The sequence below is a fragment of the Vidua chalybeata genome, chromosome 3 (assembly GCF_026979565.1).
Source record: "Vidua chalybeata isolate OUT-0048 chromosome 3, bVidCha1 merged haplotype, whole genome shotgun sequence".
Taxonomy (NCBI): domain Eukaryota; kingdom Metazoa; phylum Chordata; class Aves; order Passeriformes; family Viduidae; genus Vidua; species Vidua chalybeata.
This window is the reverse complement of record NC_071532.1, coordinates 29,377,090-29,402,142: the sequence shown is the minus strand read 5'-3', so window position 1 is coordinate 29,402,142 and position 25,053 is coordinate 29,377,090. Positions and strand designations below refer to the sequence as shown.

Genomic DNA, 25,053 nt, shown 5'->3' with positions numbered 1-25,053 from the left:
TATTTATAATTTATTCTGGTGTTACAAAAAAACACTATAGAAAAGCCTATGAGAAAATTGATACTTCTGTTTTAAGACCATATTCAAACATGGTGGATTTAAAAAAAAAATAGGGTCTTGCACTTTTTGTTGCTACAAAAAGAAAATTTAATGTTGAATTGCTGCTTGTGAGTTAGGCAAAGCATGCAGTGTGCACCTAGTGTGAGGCAATTTTAGTATGAGGTATTTTGGAAAAAGAGTAATGTGTCACAGTGTAATAAAGGGTTTTGTCATCTGTCACATACACTATAAGGCTGAATTAAGTTTGTCAAGCAATTGCTGGCTTTTCTTAACTTTTTAATCTTGAGTATAGATTGAGAGGACTCTTTCTGTTGGGTTAGCTAGAGGAAAATTGAGAACAGCGTGTTGCATTGAAGAATACAGGAGTATGGGGGAAATTGCATTGGTGTGAATTACATGGGTGGTGAATTCAATTAGTTTTTCATTTAATTTAGTATATCCATACTTATGTTTGCTTGCACATTATCAGAAGTGCAAAATCCAATCTGTTAATTACCTTCATAAAGATGTTATTTAAATATGTGACTTACATGAATGACTCCCACTGCAAAGACTTTACAAGAAGCAGCAGGTTAGTTTAAGAAATTGAGAAGCTGTGGTGATTGTCTTGAAAAAACCTGGGTTTCTACAAGAATTACATCTTGGTATAACCCTCTTCAGTCTAGATGGAGAAAACCTCATGTATCTGCACTTACATAATTATAGTAAGTGGATGTCCTTTGTGTTAAGATTCCAAACAGTATTCTAAGGATTAAGGCATACTCTTCACCTAATGAGCTATAACTGCAAAAAACCCAAATAGAAACAAAAGTAAAAGCCACCTTCCAAGTTTGCTACCCAAACATTGTTTTTTAACTGTTCTTTTGCTCATCTTTGTACAGGACTATAGGATTGCATCCTGATGTTTCCAGATTTGGAATTTTCTTTGCTGTTGTCCTAGCATCTCACATGATTGGTGAACTACTAACACTTGTTATACTTGGCATGGTTCAAGACCCAAATATAGTCCAAAGTGGCATTGTGCTACTTAATTCAGCTGGTGTGATAGTAGGAACGGGACTAGTAAGGTAGGAAAAAATCTTACTTTGTTACAGTGTTGCTGTTACCACTGATGTGGAAGAGTTTCTATAACAGTTGGTTTTGCAGAAATCCAGTAATGCACAGGTAGCCATGGAAAAGCAAGAGCAGCTCCTTCAGAGGCAGAACTACCTAATCTTGTTGGGCCTTGTACTAAACACAAAAACAGACACTTAGTATATTTAGATATCAACAAAGATATTGATGATTCCCCCCAGTTTTTGCAAATACATTGAAGATAAAACTGAAAAATTAGTATCTATCAGCTCATCTGAATTCTTTTATTGATGCTGACATGATGACATGAAATGCTGTCCTCATTAAAGGGGCCTACCGAAAATCCCTGTTCCTACATCTTTTAGTAACTGCTGGAACTTATGACATTAAACACTGGTAATGCTGGTTTAAAAAAGCAGTTGCTCTCAACTATCTTACTAGTATTATTATCCAGTTTAGCCAGCAAACTTTTTAGTCACTTTTTCTACCCGTACAGACTGAAATCTATAAAAGTTATTGAGTAGTGTAGTAAATATGCGGGAAAATTGTGATCCTCCTGCTCTATTACTGTGCAAATAAATGGTTTTGTGTTTTAATTTTGTGAAGTTTGAACAGTTTTCCCATTGTATTTGTCAATACTGAAATTACTGGGTTTTTTTGAGGGACATACCAGACTAAATGTGTAATTGTTAAAAGTAGTTTTCCTAAGATACTGAGCAAGTAGGATATGTTTACCTGAGACCCTCCCAATGAAAATTAAGTAAGCCTAACAACACATGGTGTTGTCCTCAAGAAAACCATCTGAATCTTCACTAAGCTGATGATGCTTTGTCTCTTTAAAGTAGATTTCAGCTCATACTTATGATATAAAGCTAGGTTAATGTCTAATTATTTGGTCCCTGCCTAATTTCAGGAAGATGTGTGTTTATAGTGAAAGACATTTATTCTTGCTACTGTAGTCTAATGCCTTAATGATAACTTAAAAGCATTAGAGGTTTCTAACCTTATTTTACAGCACAGATTTTGCTCATTAATATTATGAATCTTTTTGATTAATCTCCACAAGCAATGAAGGACATTAAAAATACCATCGAGACTTAGTTTGCTGGGGATTTTTCTTGTTAATTTTTTTGTTGTTGTTGAATTACAAGTCTTGAAGTATTTTAGATGCTGAAATTGCCCTGCTTTGTTGAATGTCTCTTCTCATTATTTCTGCTTCATTTTTGCATTGCTATTATTGCGGCAATGAATTCCTATTCAGTATTACTTGGTTTTGAAGATGGAGGGAGGGTTGGTGGTTTCTTACTTTGAAAGCAAAACATTTCTGCAAGTAAGGTTTATGTTGAGTCTTGTCATTTTCAGTTTATCACTGCCATGTGAACAGCAAGCAACCATATAATTCTTTGTGACTGTTCATAAACAAGTCAGGGCTGAATGTTGTGACACTGTACCAAAGTCAGGGACAGCCTTCATGGTTGTCTCATCATTTAGCCCTAAAATTGGACTTTATGTTTGAAAACCCTACAGGTAGAGACAAGAACTGTTTTTGTCACAGGTTACAAACAATGAGGGCTTGTTTTAATTTGGGGTCTCTTAGTAAGTAGCAAAAGCCAGCTTAACTTCTCTGTTTCTTTAAGGACCATTGAAGATATGCCAACACCTTTGAAATTGCTTGGTTTTCTTACATTTCAAAAATACAGCAGTGAAGTCCTTGTAGTCAATGAATTTTATGGCTTAAACTTCACATGTGGTAAGTGTTCCAAAAAAAGTCCATTGTAAATAATTTTAATGAGATGTTGATGCTTATTTTCCTTCTATGTACATGTATCCTGATAAAATAAATGTAACTTTTGAGTTGCTAAGAAGAACTTGCTAATTAGTAAAGACTATAATGCCACATCAGCAAGCTAGGGCAGAATTTGATTATTTTGTTCCAACCATTTCTCATTCTTCCAGTTCTTTTGTCTTCCTCTTTTTCACCTGTTCTCTTATCCCCTTTTTGGAGGAACTTTGGAAGCTAAGTTTATTACAGGCTGGAAATTTTTCCCGTTCTTTTGTCTTCCTCTTTTTCACCTGTTCTCTTATCCCCTTTTTGGAGGAACATTGGAAGCTAAGTTTATTACAGGCTGGAAACTTTTTTTTAGCAATGTTACACAAATAGAGCATCAAAAGAATTGCGCAATCTAAGATCAAACATCAGTGGAGGGAATATTGAGAGGTAACAAACAGCTGACCAGGTATCTCCTCTAATACTGGAGAGGCTTCTTTCAAATGTGTTTCCATGGTATTTACTGAGAAGCTTGGGTCTGTCAGGCTGTGCTTTGCTGGTTGTTAGCAAGATAACCTGCTGCAAAACAAGAGAATCAATCAGGGTGGCAGGGTTAGTAGCTAATACACATTGGTGGGGGTAAAACTTATAGCTTTGGACCTACTTGGGGTGTTGTAGCCAGTTGTCTGTGCTCCTCTCCAAGGCTACATATTTTTTATCTCTTAATCTCTCCTCTTTATTACAAGATCAACAACTGTTAGAAAATGAATCCATGACTCTATTAGTACCAGCAAACACCTAATTTTTAATGTGCCCTTCTTAAGTTCTTAATGCAAGGGAGTCACCATTTCTTGCATTTTGGAACCCTCAACACATAGGAACACTGTAAGTCTATCACATGGGGCAACTTGCTTCTTGATGCCACTCCAGATAATGTGTCTGAAAAGCCATAAATCTTTGTTTGGCATGAACAAAAGAGAGCGCTCCTAGTGACCATTTGTTCTTCCCTTCAAAACATATGTCATGGATTAACCACAGAAACACAGAGCTCATCTAGTTTTATTCCACAGTGATGAGAAATACCTCTATGGGTATGGTTCTTCATGGAAGTGATATCAGGAAGAGGTGTATTTAAGGCATGAGTTAGAGACTGGAGTATGAGTTTTAATTTTACTGATTTACCTACTAAAGAAATTGTTTCTTTTGACAGGTGGAGCCAACAGTTCCACTGCAAATAATGCTGCGTGTGTTCTCTCTCAAGGCATCAGGTTCATTGAAGAAAACTATCCTGGGGCATTGTCCCGGTTCACAGTTGATTTCCTCATACTCTATGCTTTTATACCAGTACTTGCCATTATTGGAATTTTAAGCTTCAAATTAAGAGAGCATTATTAACAATGAAAAAGTAGCAATTCCAACAGTCTCCTCTACTATACTTTTATCTGTATTATGGTTGAAGGCTTATACTGTTGGATTTTAGATAGAATTTAAATGATTACACATATAAAAACACATTCATCTTCTCATGTTTGTTTTCACCTTGAAAACCAATGTTCTCTTAAGAGTGTGAATGACTCCTGGTACTGGTATTCCCCACCCCTCTCTTCTGGCTGATTTCCAGATCAGCCATAATCAACAGTATTTCATGTTTTAAAGGGCTTTCTGATTTAATTTAGTCAACTATTGACAATTTTTAACAACATAGCAATGGTGCTCTAGTTTTTTTCCCTGCTATTTTGTTTTTTAACCACTACTAGTAAGTAGAGGAGTCCAACTGCTAGTAAATCTCATTTCTAGGATTGTATTTTCAAAAGTCTTATGCCTTGTTTTGATACTGTTTGAGGAATCTGTAGAAAGGAAACAAACCAAATACATGTAAAGACAGAATCAAGAAATCACTCCACTTTAATCTTACACACACTATAAAATTGATGAGTACAGGATCTTGAAGCAGTATCCAAGTTAGCCAAGTTGGTTTTGCCTTGTAAATGATAGTAAATCAGTGAAAAAAGTTAGGTTATTTATATCAATTCTTTATTTCCACTGTCAAGTTCTAATCTTGTTTTGGAAGCAGTTTATGAATTACAAGGAAAAAATATGTTTGTTTAATAATGTTTTGGTTTTATTTAATAAAATGTCACTTTAGGGAAAAAGTATAAAAGTTGTTTGTCAGAAGCAATGCCATTTTCATCTTTGGAATTTTTTCTCATGGGCCTTTCAAAATTGAAAACATAACAGACACAGAATTCCTAAATTTTGTATCTTATTTTCATGTTCTGTAAAGAAATTAGTTTTTGCTGAGAGACAGATTTCTCCAAGGAGGTAAGTATATTTGTATCTTAAAATTCTGTAATTATATAGCTAGTTTTATATGATAGTTCTGAGATGAGGCAGTTCATAACAAGGAATTTAAAATCCAATCCTCAAGGTAATACAGTATTTCCACTTAAGTGTACTTTTCTAGTATCTTTATGCAAAATCTTCATAGATATAAATGTTGTTATCAGAAAAACATCTGGTGAACGAATATATTAAAAATAACAAATAGCTTTAAATAGCTGGAAAGATACCAGATTAGTCTGTCTTTCCCATTTTTATGAGCACATTGGTTTGATCTGGTTTGCCAAGTGACTGTTCAGACATTCACTGTCTGACAAGTCTGAGCTCTCAGGAGACATCTCTGGTTTTCATCTGGATTGTTTTGAGTATTCTCAGAACACTCAGTGCATCTCACACTAGTGAGGTGTGCATGGACAAAAACCCATTCCTGCTTTAGACTGAATGTGAATCAATAATACTCTCAGCACTAACCAAGTACCTGTTAAATTAATTAGACTGACTTCCCAGCATTTGAATATATGACAGAAACATCCATCTTCTAAACTCTGTGTGCCATTATACATTGCAAGAAATAAGTCCTGTATTAAACTGTATGATTCTGTGACAGAGAGAAAGCACACTTCTGAATTCAGGTCAAAGAAGGTTTTAACTCCACTTTATTCTGGGAGTTTGAGATTTATTTATTTATTCAAATATATCAAACAATTATGTAAGCAATTATTTAGCTTTTGTTTTGAACTACAAAAAGATGCCTAGCACACTACACAATTTCATATTTTGGGTGTTAAAACTTCTTTATATTCAAATATATGCTTAGGGTAGAAGTATTCAGAAGTAAATCAAATAATGTGTTATAACTTATAAATTCGGTTGAACTAATGCCAGTCTTCATATACAAACCCATCTGAGAGCAGTCTAGAATTCCTTTCTCCCTACTTTTTAAAACTCTTTGCCAGTGCCAAGATAAACTAATTTGGACTGAGTGAATAAAGAGCTCCCTTTATAAAAATAACAACAGGGATGCTTAATAAACCAACTTAGTAGTTTGATATTATATATTTTCAATTGCATCAGATGAAATTATTAATGTAATGTAAAAATTATAAAAATAATGTTGTAAATGGTGTTAAACTGAAGACAGAGCAGTTCATCAATCGGAGTCAAAATCCATTTCTTTCCAGGATTTAGAGGCATTTCTTTTGTATTGTTCAAGTTCCTAAAAAGAAACATAAATACATATTAAACTAATTTTCTCATTACTAAAAGTCTCCAGAAACTGCATGTATTTATTTAGCAAACGTATGTATGTACAAACACTTTTCACTGCAGAGAAGGTGTACTATATTTCTATATTTAACAAAATTAACCTAAAAGTGCTATGAATTTTGCCACATTTGCTGTCATGTAGGGAGCTACATTTTGCTGTACTTTAGATCAGTGGAGTACTAGCAAGGTAGACAAATGACCTCATCTCAGTCAACTAGGAGCACTGAAGCCTGTAATAGGAGTTTTTAGCATCGTTACAAACAAGTTTCCTCTACTGAATTTTATGTAGGAGCGTGTACTGTCAGGAGTAATTTCTAAAGATTTTTTTCAGCAAAAAATAATAATTTAGGAAGCATTATGATGGCTTTTCATTTACTTCAGAGTAAGGCTTCCAGCAAATTTACAGGAAGATGATGCTTTCATGAGGTACTTTTAGACCTAACCCTGTACTGCTTGCAAGACAAAAACTCACCATATCATACTTAGATCAGGAATGAGGTGGACATAAACCAGTGCTCAGGATAAATGTAGCAAAGACCTTCAACAATTGTGTGTTTTACAATTGTTATTTTGATTTTAATAGAATGGACTTCAGAGAGAAAGAGAGGTTCTTCTGTAGGTATGCAAGTATCAGCGTGACAAAAATAACAAAATTCACACCTGGTGAATTTAACAGAAGTATTAAATATCAGTTCAGAGCACAGAGGGAAGAAGAAGAAATTAAAGGGCAGAACAACAAAACAATCATCATTTTAAGATTATATGGAAGTAATAAATGGAATTTTCTCTCAGGAAGTCACTTCAGCAGCTTTGCCAGAGGTGCAGAGTTTTCAGAAAGCACCCCAGCTGTACAAGCAGAGAGAAAATTTTTAGTCAGTGCACATTCTTCCTGATGCTTGTAGGAGTCTACTGGTAGGGTTAAGTAACTCCATGGGGGACTGACAGAATATGTTGTGTCATAAGCCATAAGTTGCATTATTAGCTACAACTCCAGTACTGTTGAACTGTTCTGTCTCTAAGCTGGTCTTTATTCAGTATTTTCACTCCCTCATTATCAATATATAAAGTAATTATGATCTTGAAACATACTGAACTGTTGGAAACTTGCCAGCAGTTAGGAATAGAAAAAATACTGTGGTATTTTAAGGAGCACATGAAACCTGATTTTTGCTAAGGAATTTCATTTTAAAACTTTCTCAAAGGTTTCAGGAAGGGGTAAAATTAGATAGTCAAGTTTTATATAATAACAATACCATCTGGGGGTCACATCTGCAAGTGTTGGTTAAATAATTACCCTTGCAGATTTATCCTCTGACTAAACTCTTTCAAGAAAGAGGGAGATAATTTAGCAGAATTAATTTTGCTCACATTTAGCTAGCCTAGGAGTCAATTCAGTGTAAAGGCAATTCAAAACAATACAAACATGCAAATTGTCAAACTACAGCATATATTAAAGCTGTATAGCCACTCCACTGCATACAGAACTACAGAACAAAATTATATGTATTTATTTTGGACAGGTATCTAGGTAAGGCTAACATTTAAACAATAAGAAATGAAAAATAAATTTAATTAAATGGGAGGATATTTAGGAAAAAATAATCTTTTAACAAATGTCAGTGATTCAGGAGGGAAAATGTTGTCAGCAGAGTACACTTACCTAGTTTCTATGCAAAATAGAAAGTAAAATACATCCCTGTAAATCAGAAATGTAATGCAAAATTCTTTCAAACACTACTTAAGGGTCACTCCAGAGACCCTCTTGAAAAAGGCCCCTTCCTGCTTGTAAAGTTCTATACTGCAAACATGAGCAGAATTCTAGAATAGACTGATGATATAATCAGCTAAGAGATCATGTCTCCAAAGAAAAGAAGATCCTACAAAAGAATGTATCTCAAAGTACACCAAAATTTTCATGCTAGCATTATGCTACACTTGTTTTGTGTGTGCAAGTGTAGGGGAGAGAGATCAGATATACAAAGAAAAAATAATTGCAATTTAAATGTGCTTTCAATGTGATCTGAATGCTTTAAATGTAATTAGTGCTAGCAACTTATCACAGATGTCTCAACATTGGCATAAAGTGGGCTTATTTTTTTTTTTAAACCTTAATGCTTCTGTACTTCTGTGTTTCTGTAAATTCTTCATCTGTCAAATGGGAAAGATCACACCTAATCTCATAAAGGGATTGGGAAGAAAGACGTAACTGATGTTTGTGAGGCACTCAGATAAGATAACACTTACCACACACTCTCAGAGGAAAAAAAAATTAATACTTTTGTGCTCACTGAAGTGTCTGAATGGCAGGTTGAAAAATAAGGTACATAAGGAATAAGGATGATGAAAAGAAATACTAAACAATTGAATTGAGACATCAGCAAAATAGTATATGATCATGTAATTAAAGACAATACTACAATGTCTGCAAACAAGAAGGAAAAAATTAAGATTGCTGGAAAAGCCTTAATTGTTGCATTTCCTCTGTTCTGAGTGACTGATAGGGCTTCAACTTTCCTTTTCATGCAGTTTCTTACTGGAAGTGCCCTCAATCTGGAACATGGTGAAAGCAGCCAAGTACTGAAACACTAATTAAAAGTCTTAAGGACAAAAACTTTAGTAGAAAATTTAATAACAGTGCTCTAATAATGCTCTTTAATTTGCCTTAAAAATGAAATCCTTTTTACCCATTTGGACATGCTTTCATGTGAAAACAAGAAAGCTTGTTCTTGGCAGCTAAGTAAATATCCTAAATAACTTTTTCTCTTAAAAAGACTAGCACATGTCCTCCTGTGGAGAAAATGAAAGGTGGTACTGCTCTGTTACGCAGGCTAAGGTAGGGGCCTATTATATTTCTCTGCCCAATAACACTGGTGTGACCAAGGGTTCATGGCACACTATGAAATCTTCTGTTTTGTGGAATGCAACTGAAATGGTCTCCTGAAGTTCAGCAATATGATCATGCCAGCAAAGTATGTTGAAAAAATATGGCTCTCAGTCTGTTGGCCAGCACAGTCCCCATGTCAGCTGCAGATCTGACATGCAGGTGACATTTGGTTGTGAGTTGATTAGGTTGCTGCAGTTTTAGGGGAAATGCAACTGTTCTTCCTTGTGAGATGTAGAATCTTCTTGTGTTTACGATTTTTTAAAAAAAATCTTAAGAGTTACATCTCTGTTCGTTAAGATCTGCTTCCATAACTTGTTAGCTGACACCAAATGGCACCAGGCATCTACTTGTTTGACCTTACTTCATGGCATGAGGCTTCAGCTAGAACTGGCACCAATCCCTGAAGTAATAGCTCTGTGTAATAAGGACCAGTCACTGTAAACTTTAGCACTGCATGATTTCTGAAGCACATGAGTAGGAGGCTCTCCAGTTCTGAGCTCAAGGTTGAGCTTTATCTGTTGCATCAATGAATGAATCTGCAGTCTAATGTCCAAATCAAATGGTCCAAGCACCTATTTTGAGTATTAGCAGTGAAGGCATAACAGGAAACAAAGAAAAAACCTCAAAAAGACACCTCAGAGTACTTGTATCTTTGGCAGAAAGCATTTCTAAAGGAAAGAGAACAGACATTCCCACATGCCAGGCTCTCACTGCCACAAACATTTATAAGGAACTAAGGAAGAAGACTTTGATGCTCCCCATAGGTGCTCACTGATGCAGGTGTATACATGTAGCTCTAATTAGAAATATTATTTTAAAAGATCTAATTCTTATTCAGGTTATGTGTGTACCAAAAACCAAATTAAGTTGACCTAAAAGCATCAAAAGTCAAAAAACTAACAGGGAATGGATAGAGAATAACAAGTTTGCCATGTTATGTATGAAGAATTAACCAAAACCTAGACATTTAAGGCCTAATAACTATGCAGAATTAATTTTTTTTGAATCTTGAAAGCCCTGCAAAACCCACAAAATTCCACTAATTCCTGAAGAAAATCTGCTAGTTAAGAATTACATTAGAGATAGAAATTTCAAAACGGTCCCTGATGCTGTATTCTCTCTCAGAGCTTAACTACAGGGACTGAAAAGCAGTAAACAATTCCAACAGCACTATTTGATATAAATCTGTGCTATGTATGTCTGTGGGGCAAGAACTAGAAAAAGAATTCTGAAAAGACATAGTTGAGAGAGATGTGCTCCACCTTGAAGAAAGGCACAGTGAGGAAAAGACAGCCTCAGAGAGGTTTCCAGAGCAAAAATGTTTAGAAAGAAAGTGGTACACGTCATAGTTAACTCTGAAAATATTAAGGAGGCAAAATAATCTGGTCTAAAACAAAACAGTTATTCAGAATGCTAATGAGGTGTACTCTAAACTTCTACAGCCAAACAGCATCTCAGATAAATGCTGGCTAACAGTACCTCAGAGTCAGCCAGGGACTTTCTTGATTTTTTTAAACTGTTTTCTTATTTTATACTCAAGAATTAGAATTCAATCTTTTACTCTGCCAGAATGCAGGCAAAACCTTCAATCAGAATGACGAAGTTGGAAATGATGTATTTAAACTTTGTATTGCCACAGTTATCTCTAAATCTATTATTGAGCAGTCCTGATAAGGTCAGGTATTGCTGGTTCTTCTAACAGATGCAGTGACAGGGGTTGTGTTTTGCTTCCCTTGCTGATTTTGTGCTTCTTTTCTTGTGAAGCTTATCTTTGAGATAAATAAGCAAATAGGCTATCATCTGTAGTCCAAAGTAACATTAATTAACCGAAAGTAACCGAGAAAAATGATAACATGAAAACACTCACTGTCACCCCATGACACTTCTAATTTTGCATTAGGTCTCATGATTTCATTAGCAACACATTGCATAATGACCCTCTTAATATACTGGCCCTCCTATGCAACATGAGGTACCTTGAGACTCTATAAAGATTGTCAGATACATGATGAATTTAAAAAGTTGCTTTAAAAATACAATTTTTATGCTGCTTTCCATTGAACTCAAAAACTGAAGGACACTTCAAGAAACACTGCAACTAAAGAGTTCTTTTCTTTTAGATATATATTTCTAACTTGGTGCAATTCAAATTCTTAGTATAAAACATTTTAATAATGTGCAAATAATCTTGTAAAAATTAAACTTCATTATAAAAACTTAGGAAATAACTGCAGATAACAAAAATAATTTTCTCTTTAATGCTCAAATTACTTGTAGTAGTCCAACAAAAAGAAGCTATAATGGTTTGCAATGCCCTTGAACAGATTAAGATTCTAAAAGCCTGTCTCTTTTATTTAAAAACAGAAAATTAATCATTTCCTGTATGATTCAATCAATACATACCAGTATCTTCTTTTGCAACAATTATTATGTAAAAATAACAAACCTAGTACACCATATAGTTGTTTTGAGATATGTAGCTATACTGAGTATGTTTGTATTATAAATTCCAAAAGCAGCGTGCTTTACAAATTTTAATGATTTCTAAGACTGCTCTTGATGCGACAGAAATTCAAAACTGATACCTACATTAACAGGATATTGCAGGTAATGTACAGGCTCAAAGGCTGCAGGGGATTTTTGAAATTGCTTTATTCTTTGGGTAAATCTTGGTTTGATTTTAACAGACCCATACCTATGAACATACCCATACTGATGAAAACTGTTCTATACAGTACTGCTACTCAGCTGATGTTATATACTGTTAGCTGTAAGGCAATCATTTAACCTACATCTAGTCTGCCAAAGAATTTTTCTATAAAATTAATTCTCCACTAATCTAGAGAAAGGCAGAAACACTGCAAATTTTTTAAGAAAAAAATAGAAGACAGTTTCCCACTAAAGGTCTTTCCTGGAATTCAGGGGTTAAGCCACATGTCATCACTTTGTGGAACAATTCCATTCACTCTATTTAAGATAAAATATCCGTAGCCAGCAAATTCAAGTTAGAAATGTTATCATCTCAGTACTTTTCCAGTTTAAATAAGTTTTGAAGGAGAAAGACAGAAGTAAACAGTCCCCACCACAGAGCTTGATATTGCTTCCTACACTTTCTGTTAGTCAACACTCAAATGAGAGAACAGACTGAAGAAATGAGGAAATGACTTTCAAGAAAGCTTTGAAGTTTATTTTAGTGAGTTAATTTTAGAGTACAGTTTGAGGCAAAAGTTGAATTATTAATTTCTAAAGAAACTCAGAGCCAAAATTTCGAGATCTAACAATGGTCTACTGGCTTAGTATCTTAAGAATGCGAAAAAACCTCACAACCAACTACTAAGCTTAAATCTAAAGCTGAAATTATTTAAAGGCAAAAAGGGGAGGTACGAGTATATACTATTAATTCAGCAGTGCTGGTGGTTCTGGAATACCTGACTGGGAACAGCATTTGGAGAATTACCACACACCTGGTTTTTCTGAGCTCTCATGACATCAACTTCATACTCAGCATATTGACTATCCTGTGCAGGGTCCTTGGTATCTTGTAAATCACAGAAACTCTAAAAGGAGAAAAGACAAAAACCCCAAATGATAGAATTTATCTTCTTTTAATAAGAAAAAGCCAAACTATAGAAATTAAAGTATTTGCTTTTAATACAAATATATTAAAAACTTGCATTTACAATTTTGTGCTACAGGAAACAGATTAGTTAAAAAAAACCTGTCAGTAAAATGAAGAAAAAATAAGAGTGCAGCTAGATTCTAAAGGGCAGAAAACATTCTTATCTGGTGGTTAGTTATTACTCTTGAGCATCAAAATGAAAATATCCTTTCTGTTCCATGATGTTAGGGCACAGCTGAGGTTGCACTTGCTGAACTATTTAATACTCATGACTAGAATTCAGTTCTGGTTATCAGAAACATTACTTCAATAGCTGAGAAACTGATTGCTGTCTTTGCCAAATATCTGCATTTTCATTTCCTAGCCTTGAGTGAACTATAACTTGAATTCCAAAGAAGCAAATACACTAATAGTAAGAAAAACTATCAAGGGGGGAGGGTTTATTAGATGTTGTCCTGCACAATTCTCCTTAATCATATCAAATGGAAAGTAGCAAGAAGGCAATAATACCAGTAATGGAATAAAATAAAGCAGAATTCTACTTCTTAGGTGAGGCAATGGATAAAGAGGTTTACAATGCATAAAAATAGCTTCCAAGTTTAAAGACTGCTGTGGAACCAAATCAGGAGACTGTGAATCTATTTGGCAAATGTTTAAACCTTTAATTAGACTGATACACTGATGAACAGCCACAAGGCTTGCAAGATGAGAAGTGTACTCATTTCTCCATCTGTTTCAGGGGGAGTTCAGGGGGTACTTGGAAGGATGGATGCAGGAGGAAACTTGTTTATTTTGTTTTTAAAGGCTATGAGGAAAACTAACATGAAAAATAGCACTTCTGTATAGTTTCTGAGAAGTTTAGTCTTTATCATGTTGGGGCATTTTATACTGAGAACAGCATCTTTCATAATTTCTAAATGTAGGAAGGTGACTGAAGATCTAGAAGCACTACTACATACAAGCCTTTATCTTTTAAAAATGTATTAAAGAGAATTCCTAAGTGAGACTGAAATTCCAGTTAGTGGACTTGAAAGACAGAAAGGAGCAGGGATATTGCTGCTGTTCTGTAAGAAAAGCAGCTGTATGCATGGCATATACATCCCTACCTTGGGAGGAAATGTTTTCTCAAATACTTTTTTCCATAGTTCCAAAGGCGTGTTAGCACGCAACTTTCCAAGATCACTGTCAGAGGCGGGTGGTGGTCCTGAGGATCACAGCACACATAAGACAAGTGTGTTGTCATAACAGCATAAATCACAGAATAATTTTGCATAATGAACCATCATCTAATTTAGCATTTAACCTTCTACACTGACAAGCTGCAATAAGTTTGAAAAAAACATTGATCTCCTACCATGAAATGGGCTGAGAAGTTTTGTGTATTTTATTTTCTTTCAGATCTAAGTTGATTGGTACTTTACTGTTTTACATAGTCCAGAGACTTTAATAAACTACCTAACAAACCTGCACAAATAAGTCTCAGTAATATACTGAATCATGATTTTAAAATCTGTAAGCTATTTCCTTCAGTAATCTGTTAAAACTGATACTGATGTGCTGTAATTTTATCTATTTGCTTAAAATGTTTTTCTTGTTTTCAAAAGAATTAAGCAACAAACAATGAACAGTAAATGTTCTAACCTATTTGGCTCATGGAATCCAGGCCTGCTGGTATAAAGAGAGGTTTGCTGGGATCCACTGATACAGATTTGCTAAACAGAAAAAAAGAAAATGTATCAAGTGAGCATTTAGCAATCAACAGAAAAATAACACTATTCTAGCTAAGACTAGAGTCTTACTGTGGTTTGCATATAAATACATGTAAATAAAATAGTACTCAATTCCAGTGGTAATCAGGTTTTTCATTCATTTGATAATCAAAACTAAGGAGTTATCACTATCCTTAGCAGAGATAGGCAGCTGAGTCACAGGAGTCCAAGTCCATGAAAAAAAATCTTTCAGAGATAATATTTAAGAAAAAAAATATGATTAAAATATTTTTAATAAGTAATTTTAGGTTCTGAGCAAGACATTTAATAGGTGAACAATAACATTACCTTCTATCGTAGCCAAATGCCAAGTGATTAATAAGAGCACGGGCTTTCAGCAGGAGAGCCTCAGATTTACTGGTAAACTAAATGAATCAGAAAACAAAATATACATTACAAACTTCCATCATAGATATAGTGCATTTTGCCATCTACAAAGAGGATAGAGCCTTTCTAATTAATACCTGACCCCAGTAAATTTGGTATATGTTCACTGAATTGACTAGAATAAAAATCTCACATTCCCTTTCAAAAACATGAATATATTTGTTACTGAATATATAGATCAAGAAAGATTTAAAAGTAGAATAAATAAAAGATTAAAGAATAATTTTTAAAATACTGATTCAAAACTTTTGAAATATGCACATTACGAGACACAAATCTTTTCCCCAAGACTAATGAGTTAAGATTTTAAATTACATTAAATATTATCCAGAATACCATAAACATTTAGAAATGTAATCAATAACTATATAATTGTCATAAAAACAGCTTCAAAGTGGCAGAAAGGTACAGATTTATCAGAAAGCAGTTCTCAGGATATATTCTCAAACAACATGCTTCTTCCTATCTAAGGGCTTTTGTATCCTAACAGATTCATGTCTTTGAGAAAGAAGTCAGATCCCTGCTGTGGGAAATTAGGTTTCTCCCTCTCATTTCAAGGACAATCAGGATTTAGCACAAAGAGATTTATATACTAATTTTTAATTACAATAATGCTTAAATACTAAAAAACCCCAACCAAGACATTTGTACTCTCAGTTAACAAAAGACAAATTCATGTGTCAGAGTGAAAAAGCGTTATGTGGATGCAAAAGGACATGCTGGGATTTTAAGTATTCGAAGTTGTTTTGGTAATCATTAAGCTACTATTAAATATTATTTATTACATAAATGATGGTTGATACAATTAGACCTGATGCACAGTGAGCCCAAGATGCAGCATTTTTGGACTGTGAATCTCAGCATACATGTTTCTGTCTTTACTCAGAGAATGATCTGACAAACTAAAATAAATACTTCATTGTCCTCACGTTGGCATCTTTCTACCCACTTCTGTAAGGAAGCTCCTCCTTCTTCAACACCCTAAGTGTAGTAATCTGGTATACATAAACTACTGTGAAAATGAGCCAATGATTTTAAATCTACAAAAGCTTGGTCACTTGCTCTAAGTTCATGCTTCTACCAAAAGGGCCAGTTCTCTAATTCAATCTAAGGCAATCACTTTTGCCCATTCTCCTTTCTTGTACCAAAAAACCCCAAAAAAATGCCCAAGATGCAGTAAACTCAATGAGGAACTAAGTTGGCTAACAGGTAACTATTTTCATTTAGTGTTTGTTGATACTGGGAATTGTGTAGTTTGTTTGTTCACAAGGCATGTCTATTCATCCCCTGCCAGTACAGTGACTTGTTCAACAGATAGCCTCATGAAGAAAGCTACTGTAAACCAACAAAATCCCATTTTCTCAAGGAGTTTTATAGTACTATTTTAAAAAATACTGTTTTGTAACAGAAATATTGTTCATATTCTCTAGCCTTAAATAGAAAGTGAATATACACACCACTAATGATGCTCCATAATAGTGTGAAACAAATCGAAGTGTCTTGCTTATTATTTTCCTCATTTCAGAGTCAAACTCCTGAAAAAGTTGATAGAGGAACATAGATGTAAGAAAAAAACCCAAAATACTACAGTTAGAACTTTTTTATATAAACTGCAGTGCACTTAAGCTACAATATATAAGGCTTTCAGCTGTCAGCATAATTATATCTTAAGTCAGAATCAGTAACAGCCTACTCTAAAAAGAAATGTCACAATTTCTCTTTGTTTCTTTTTTACAGATGAAGCCTAATTCAGGCAATATGTTAGTCCAGGAAAAGTTTTTAAATTGAGAATGCACATTTAATTTTCAATTTATTTGTTTGATATTGTTTGAAATTTTTACCAGTAGAAATGCTGCCTACTGGAAGAATAAGATTTTTTTTTGTGTGTGTGAAAATATTTAGAGTAAATGTGGCAAGCACATTTCTCTCTCTCTCAGGATTTTTCATTGAGGTGCACAGAGAGAAATGTGCTTGCCACAAGTAAATCTTTGGGTATATGCTGTCTAAATTCTAATACCTGCAAGATTTGAAAGGTGCATTAAAATACCTTTTCATCCATGTTTGTTTCATCTAAGATCATACAGATGGCATTCCCTGGATAAAATGGGTGAAAATTTGGTCCCAGTGATGCCTGCAGGAGTCAATCCATAGGTCCCCAAAGGAATCAGGCTGGCATTTTGTCCTTATTACATGACAGCCATTTAAGGGGGTCGTGGCTCAGCATAAAACTTTGGTATGAGAGAAAGCAAGTCCCTTATTAATAAAGAATTCAGTAACTCAGATAGTCAGCCAGGTATCAAGTGCAGTGTGTAGCCATCCAGAGAAGCACAGGCTGCCAGCACAACTGCTAGAAATCAAACATACTGTCCTAGTTTCTCATGATCAAATGCAGTGAATATGCATTTGTTAGGGATTTTTATGTCCTGGAAGAGAATCCAGCAGTACTATGACATTTCTTTCCTCCCCTCCATAAAAGATGCAATTCCTCACTTGTCTCTAGAAACTTAGGAAGTACTTTAAAAGAAGTTCCAGACTGAAGCTGCCACAACTATAAAAAAAAACCGATCAGCTGACTTGAGATACACCCCTCTTTCACTGCCATAAACTTACAGCTGTTGTCACAAGGGATACATGGAGCTGGATTTCTCTCATTGTAAAAGGAAATCATCCATGTGGTGTTTTCTTGTTGAGATACAGGTTGCTGCAGACCATAAAGGGAAGCATTTTCTACATACATCTCAAAAATCATCAGTTTGAGGGTGTTTTGTGAAGGAATGACAGTAGGCCTTCCTTAATGCTGTTGGATGGAAATATTTTTTTGGTTTTTTTTGTAGTAGAACACTGGCTGTCCACACTTAATTCAAAAGATTACTGTTATATTAGTGAAATATAGAAAAGAATAGAATATTTTCTGGGAATAATTTAATTATTAAAAGGTACTTAAGTATTACTTACATGAAAAATATCGTATTTGCTTCCAATTATCACCAAGGGTATTGGAAAAGGGTCAACTAATGCACTGTCCTGTTAAAAAGATATAGGACAATTAAGCTCTGTAAACAAGCTGTAGAAGATTGTAACTGTTAAAGCAACTAAAAGAGGTTAAAATAAATTCACAGAAGACAAGGTTTTCCAAACCTTAAGGCAGAGGAATCAAGTTTATTGCAATAACCATATTATATTCTACCATTTTCCCATTTTCTTCATAAATTGTCAGGATGTAATCCCTCTGAGCAGTTACAACACTTACTGGAATAAAAGGGCTTTTACACTATATATTGCATTATTAGATGGGAAAGGAAGAGAGGAAAAACCTCATGTATTCATAAAACAGCTGCCTGGTTGGATTAGTAAAACTGGCTTTTTGACACATTCACCTTCTTTGGTTAAAATCTAAAAGAATGCAGACAAAATCTCAAAAAAATAAGTTGAAGTATTTGCTTGTGTCACACATTTGTCCTCCTCACATTATGTTTTCCAAACAATTAAACAATATTTAATGTGAGTTTCAAAGGTTTGATATCAGTACAAAGAGGAAACATCATCCAACAATCTTGAAAATGTGAATCCGTATCAATGGAGGAAAACAGGTCTGAGAGTGCAGACTTACGTGCTAAAGAGCTAATGTGGGATAAAAATTTAAGTAAGTGAATTACAAGAAATCTCAAGTGATCTGGAAGGCTTTGCTCTTAGTCCATATGAAATGAGATAATCCCCTCATGTGTTCAAGCAATTATTTATTCAAGCTGCTTTGGCTGCAGCAAGAAAGATGTGTTGTAGCAGAGGCTGGTCCAAACTGCTCCCTCCTAACCCCAGGTATTTCACAGACAGGTTTAAATGACAGAATGTTGACAGAAAGCTGCACATACTGAAAATCCTCTGCTTGGAGAGGAGAAATAATGGCTTCACTCATACACTGTCAAAGAAAAAGCTTTAAGAAAAGCTATCACAACTTAAAGAGTATATAGAACATAAAACTGAAAAAATAGTTTTCGTTCCATAACTAAGAGAAAAATTTGGGATAATATCAAAAACCTTAAAACTAGCATATTGAACCCTATTCATGTTTTGACTGTGGAATTTATTTTTGACTATGGAGTACTTAAGATGCATTCAGCCTTTTTAAACAGGGTCTGCAACTGATATTTTTTTATCATCATAGCAAATAATTCTTTAGCCAGGCTGAAAGAATATATCTTAATCCTTTGAAATAGAAGTATTTAATTGATTCCTGTTTATGATAAAAATATGTTTAGCCATTAAAAGGCACATAAAGATCTCAATAAACTGTCATTTAATTTGACTATAAAAGATAGCACTTCTAATAAATTGGTACAATTTTTCTTTGAACAATGATGAAAGTAAGAAGAGAACCAAGCAGAAATAAAATATTTTTATTGCATTATTGATGTCTTTGATAATAGAAGTTAAACAGAAATTTTAGTTCAGAAGGTATAATTGTGTTTCCTACAATGCAAGAATAACAAGTTTTCTTAACAAATAATAACATAATTTATTTTTCTTTATTGCAATAAGCGTGCAGTTTTCTGATATGTAAACCCCTATATGAAACTAGGTACTGTGGTCATAATTTATTGCCAGGTGTGCAGGTAGGTGTTATCTTTTTGTGAATTACCTTCCCTAAAAGTAAAAACCAAAATAATCCCAATATCAAACCCCATACGCCAAATCTACGGAGTGCTGCGTATGTTGCTTTCTCATATATTTTGAGTTACTTTTCAATTTCTGAGCTCGACAAGCACTTGCTGTATTGAAGTATTTTATAGAAGTTACAGGAACTAGATTTACATGCCATGTCTTTGAATTGTTGAATACTTATTTATGCATTATATACACACAACATTTGCAGAGGTTTAATGCACAATGACTTTTCATTTCTATTGCGCATAATCTAGTTTAGCTTTTCCAGAGATTTAGTTAGCAATTATGTTTAAAGTACTGATGTTAACATTTCTGAAACTTTATAATTTAATTAGTTGTCAGATTATCAAAAGGCATTGAGTTTGTGATAGACATTTAAATAAATGCAAAGTATATAGTCATGTTGATGGCTGTTATAACTATATTCTTTGCTTAAATTTGTACCTTCAGCTAGTCTCTTGCTAAATGACTTTTGTACATTCTAGTTTTCATCTTCATTTTAAAAAGATGAGGGGGGAAAAAAGCAAACTGCTACTCTAAAACTATTTCTTTTGATTGGTGTAACATGCCATAACAATCACATTAGATATCTAACAAAAAGATATAAGAAACCTTCTTTCCTTGTTTCTGCTCTTATTGAATTTTTATTAAATTGCTATAATTTTCCAGTGAACAGGTTCATCTACATCAAATGGATTTTCAGTCATGCATAAAAATCTAAAAGAGTTGTTTATGATTTTCTAAAGCATTATCTTTAACTGTATAAAGGCCTGTGACATCTGGAGAAAATATTAGAAGTAACTTACAGGGTGATCCCTCTGCAGATTGTTCCATGTTCTCTGTTTAATTTCAGCAGCTACTTCAGGGTTTGTCTTTTTTAGTTTGGTTAAAATTTTGTTCACGTGGTTCCTGGTGACCTGCAGAAGGTTCTCCATAGTAGTCCAGAGTTCATTAGGTTTGGAGAGATCCAATACCAGAACTACAGCAAATGACCTATTAAATAGGCATTATTTGGTCACAAATTTAGCGCATGAGGCAGTCAGCGTTTTATCCAAAGCCACACCTGTAGTGCAAATGTGAACATCTACCTGCTAAGACAGAATTAAATGTGACAGCAAAGCAAGATGGCTTTTAGGGATATTCGGCACTCTGAAGAAACCTTTCCCTTATCTCTTGTTCAGAACTATTATTTTGGCAACTTTCAATCAAGCATTGTTTTTGGGGACTGTCTTCAAACAGGAAAATATGCAAATATCCTCAGCCCTGTAGTTCCTTCCTATATGACTGAGGATTGCTGCTGTTATGTATCCCTGCCATCTCATGAGTCTACAACCCCAGACCAAGCAATTTTAGCCAATGGCTAGGATCTTTCCTAACTCTTACCTATATTCCCTGTATACCTGGGAAAGTTCTCTACTTTCATTATCCTTTTTCTAGTATGAAATGAAGAAAACCTGGTTAAGAACAATATATGTCATAGATTGTGACAGTTTGTTGGAACTTTGAATGGAAGCCTGAGAAAAGTCTTGTGAAAGATAAAAGAGTACTCATGATATCCTTACTACTACCAGACTTTTAAAGGTGGATTGTTTATGAGAAATGTTTTATATCTGAAGTCCTCTTTTTCTAAAACCCTGCCTCCCAAAACACCAGCTGCATTTAAGTGCAACTGTAAAGATCATTGCAAATGCAGTAATCTGAATGGATGCCATCATTCTATCTCGTTCTAGCCCAACTTGAAAAAGGCAATTCCAGACCAGAGTGGTCTTACAAAAGCTACGAATCAAACTGAGTGTTCAATTTCATTTTAAAATGCTGTGGGGAAGAAAAATCTAGAGAAAAGTCTCTTGATGAAACTAGATATAGTTTATGGAACTTTTAAATAAGCAAATTGCTTGAGTACAATGATGAGAAAACCAGCAAAATGCACTTATATTTGTTGAAATAGTAGAATTTTTCCTGGCATGTTAAAATATAGCCTTGTGAACAGAAGTGAATTGTTCTAACAGAACATGGCTATCCCAGCAAACAGTCTTAAGAGTCTCCACATTATCAGTAAAAAATGAAGAAAAGACTGATGGAGGTAGAGCTCAATTAACTTCATTTAGTCAGGGGCTGAAAAATTATACTTAGTATTTTCTCACCCAAGCTCTTCTATAGACTAAGAGCTTCACATGCCATAAGTGTTTCATTTTTATTCCCTCTGTCTTAGTCTCTCAGCAAATAATGGCATTATCTCAGTAGTCAAAACAGAAGCAAATATACCTGATAAAAATTCTATCCCTCCTTTTTCTTCCCCACAGAAGTCAAAGCTCAATACTAATGAAATAAAGCAATACATCATAATACAAAACTTACCTTTTGATCCTTTTCTCCCCTTTCAACTCCCATCTTCCTTAACAAAAAAAAAACTTAAAAAGCACCCCCTATCACTTTGTCATTTCTTCATGCAGCTTTTCATATATGTCTTCTTCTTATGCTATTCATTACTTTAATGGATTTTTCTCACTACATTCTCTTAATTGGATCAAAATTTCTGTTTCCTTTTGTTTTCAAATTATTTCAATAGCTCTGGTTCCTCCTGGAAATGTCATCTCTCTGTTGGGAAATGACTTCCTTATTAAAAGGTAATTTCCCAAAACTCGAGAGATATTTTTTGTCACTTTTTTTTTGCCTTGTTTTTCACCCTAAAATATTAGTCACAGAAAGAGCATCTATGTGTGCACATGGAAGTAGGAAGCAAAATTTTATTTTTCATGTGTCCTCAAGTCTGTTTTTTTGCTCTTCACTAAGCATAAAGATATTATGTCTTATCTTTTTCTGTATTTCTTGTTCTATCTACTTAAGGCCAATCTACTTCCTCCATGTTTTGTTGAGATTACTTAGAGCTTATTTAGGACAGAAGCATGAAAAGGAATACCAAAGCAAAGCATCATGGTATTACAGTGATACTTAGCAAAACCCTGTAAATGTTCTATCTTACACTTTGAAAGAGGTTTTCAGGAAAAAAAAAAGAAAAAAAAGGTCTAGAGATTACTAATGTTTGAAGGAAAGCTCAAATTAACTTTGGAATTGTAATATTTACACTTACCTTATGTTGTAGCTAGTGATTGGTATTCGAATGAGTTCCACTAATGAGGTTCCACCACCTAATTCCCAAAAATGAGCTACATCCTTAGGCTGCAAAAGAGTTTCTTTATGTTATTTTCAGATGTGTGCATATATATAAAGATATGGTAAATTATACTTTATACTCACTGTATTGTGTCTCCTTGATCTTCTTCCAAAAGTATATTCCAAGGCTAATGTTGGCTTTGGAGAATCTTCCCTAAAGGAAAAGTAACTGAATTTTGTCAGGATCTTCTAAAGAAAGGAACTTAATTCTGTGGTTACTAAATTGTATTTATCAGTCAGAATTTGGCTCAGAGACAGCAGTGCAGGGAGGACACTTTTAGACAGGAGGTGTCAGGTACTGAAGACAGGAGAAGCAGCAGCAGCAGCCCAAAGAAATTATTCATTTCAGCTAACACTGGAGAGGGACTGAAAGGGTCACCTTAGAGGTTATAATGACAGGAAATAAGTTCATTCCTAAGTGATCAACCAGTCACAGAACACATCTGCTTACATGTATTATGAATTATCACACAACATGACTGTTTTTTAATCTACAGCTGAAAACTGCTTTATAATATTTAACACATACCTCTCAAGGCATCTCAGTATGATAGTGGTCTTTCCCTAGAAATTAAAAACAAAGAGGAATTCTGCTGTACTGTCTTTAAAGCATAAAGTTGTATCACTAAGTCAAATTCATTTAACATTCCAATAATAAAGTACCAGAAAACTGCAAATGCATGTAACTGTTTGCAGCCTTATAGTGGAAACTCAAGTCCAATTTTCAATCAGAATCAAGTTACTCTACCATTATTATAAGTATAAACTAATAGACATGACAAATACAGTAATATGAACATTGTACTTAAAACAGACATTAGTGATCAATTAGACCTCTGTAGAATGAGACCATGAGGTATTATGTCTTTAAAATTAAGTGAACCTTATTATCTGAAAATATGAGATGTTTTCCCTGACACAAATTATGTTTGAAAAGTGTAGAATTGTACAGTATTTAGATTACCCCATTTTTGTTTCCCATAAATAATATTGATTTTTCCCAAACTTCCCCTGGCTTGACATCATCATCATCAGGATTTTCTCTCTTCTCCACTTCAGCTATAGCAAGATCCCATAAAGTATCACTAGTTGGAAGAAAACAAAGTAAGAAGAGAATAATTAGAGAAAAGACACACCTTAGGCTCTAATTCCTGCAAACATCTAAATTAAGGTTATTGTGGTGTAGATTAGTATTATTATTTCACATCACCTGCTCTCTGCTTGTCGAAGTACTTCTAACCAAACCAGCTGAAGTGACATTCCTCAATAACCCCAGCAACCACTTGTGGCACATACTTAGCACGTACCAGCTGTACAGCGGGAGACTTTTTTGGAGTACATTTAATCACAAAATCAGTTAGATTGGAAAAGACTCCTAAGATCATCTAGTCCAACCTGTGGCCGAACACCACCAAGTCCAGTGGTGACTGAATGCCACGTCCAGGCTTTCCTTAAAACACCTCCGGGGACGGTCACTTCACCTCTTCCCCGGGCAGCCCACTGCGGTACTGAGACACCTTTAAAAGGTTCTGTGGCATGATAAGTAAACACGCTCCTGCGTGTTCCCGCAGGAGCCAGCGGCAGACTGGCAGCCTCTGCAGTCGGGCACGGCTCGGAGGGCTCGGGAGAGCTCCAGACCTGCGCTCGGTGTGCCGGGAAGCTGCTGAGAGGGCAACGAGGCTCCCCATGCTCAGGTCCACCCGCGGCCACCTGCACACCCCGTTTTTGTGGGGTCCCTTACAGAAGCAACCGGACAAGGGCCAAGCGTGCCCCACCTGCCCTCGGCCCCGCTCGCTTTAGGGTTAGAGGCCGGAACGGCCCGTTTTAAGCCTTCCTTCTCTCCCTCCCTCCCTCCCTCTTCCAGGCTGTTCTCCCCGGCCGCCGGCCCCTTCCCCCAGGGCAGCGGGAGCGGTCCGCCGTCTCCAGCCCGTGCAGGGCTCCCTGGTACCTGGCCTTGGGCATCGCTGCGCGGGGCGCGGGCCCGGCTGCCCGTGGCCATGGGAGCGGCGCGGGGCACGCCGGGAGCTGTAGTTCCGCGGGGGCAGGGACG

The 25,053-nt window shown here is 35.2% G+C and overlaps 2 protein-coding genes across 5 annotated transcripts in view; one reads left to right on the top strand and one right to left on the bottom strand.

Annotated features, from left to right (window-relative positions):
• Positions 1 to 4,807, top strand: part of ABCG5 (ATP binding cassette subfamily G member 5) — a 16,901-nt gene extending 12,094 nt beyond the window's left edge. For both annotated transcript variants that reach the window (XM_053936891.1, XM_053936890.1), the window contains exons 11-13: positions 942 to 1,127; positions 2,772 to 2,884; positions 4,113 to 4,807. In XM_053936891.1, coding sequence (XP_053792866.1) covers positions 942 to 1,127; positions 2,772 to 2,884; positions 4,113 to 4,297 — 484 coding nt within the window. In that variant the 3' untranslated portion in view covers positions 4,298 to 4,807. The remainder of the gene's footprint in view (positions 1 to 941; positions 1,128 to 2,771; positions 2,885 to 4,112) is intronic.
• Positions 4,790 to 25,053, bottom strand: DYNC2LI1 (dynein cytoplasmic 2 light intermediate chain 1). Of its 3 annotated transcripts, none has more exons than XM_053936895.1 (13): positions 24,952 to 25,053; positions 23,968 to 24,088; positions 23,533 to 23,567; positions 23,088 to 23,157; positions 22,921 to 23,009; positions 20,636 to 20,822; positions 18,123 to 18,191; positions 16,625 to 16,702; positions 15,069 to 15,145; positions 14,653 to 14,723; positions 14,118 to 14,215; positions 12,857 to 12,949; positions 4,790 to 6,458 (listed from the first exon to the last, which is right to left on the bottom strand). In XM_053936895.1, the coding sequence occupies exons 1-13, from the start codon at positions 24,963 to 24,965 to the stop codon at positions 6,393 to 6,395; spliced, it is 1,068 nt and encodes a 355-aa protein (XP_053792870.1). In that variant the 5' UTR covers positions 24,966 to 25,053; the 3' UTR covers positions 4,790 to 6,392. The 3 variants fall into 3 exon arrangements, with proteins under 3 accessions (XP_053792870.1, XP_053792869.1, XP_053792868.1); XM_053936894.1 differs by lacking the exon at positions 24,952 to 25,053 and adding an exon at positions 24,642 to 24,761; XM_053936893.1 differs by lacking the exon at positions 24,952 to 25,053 and adding an exon at positions 24,214 to 24,295.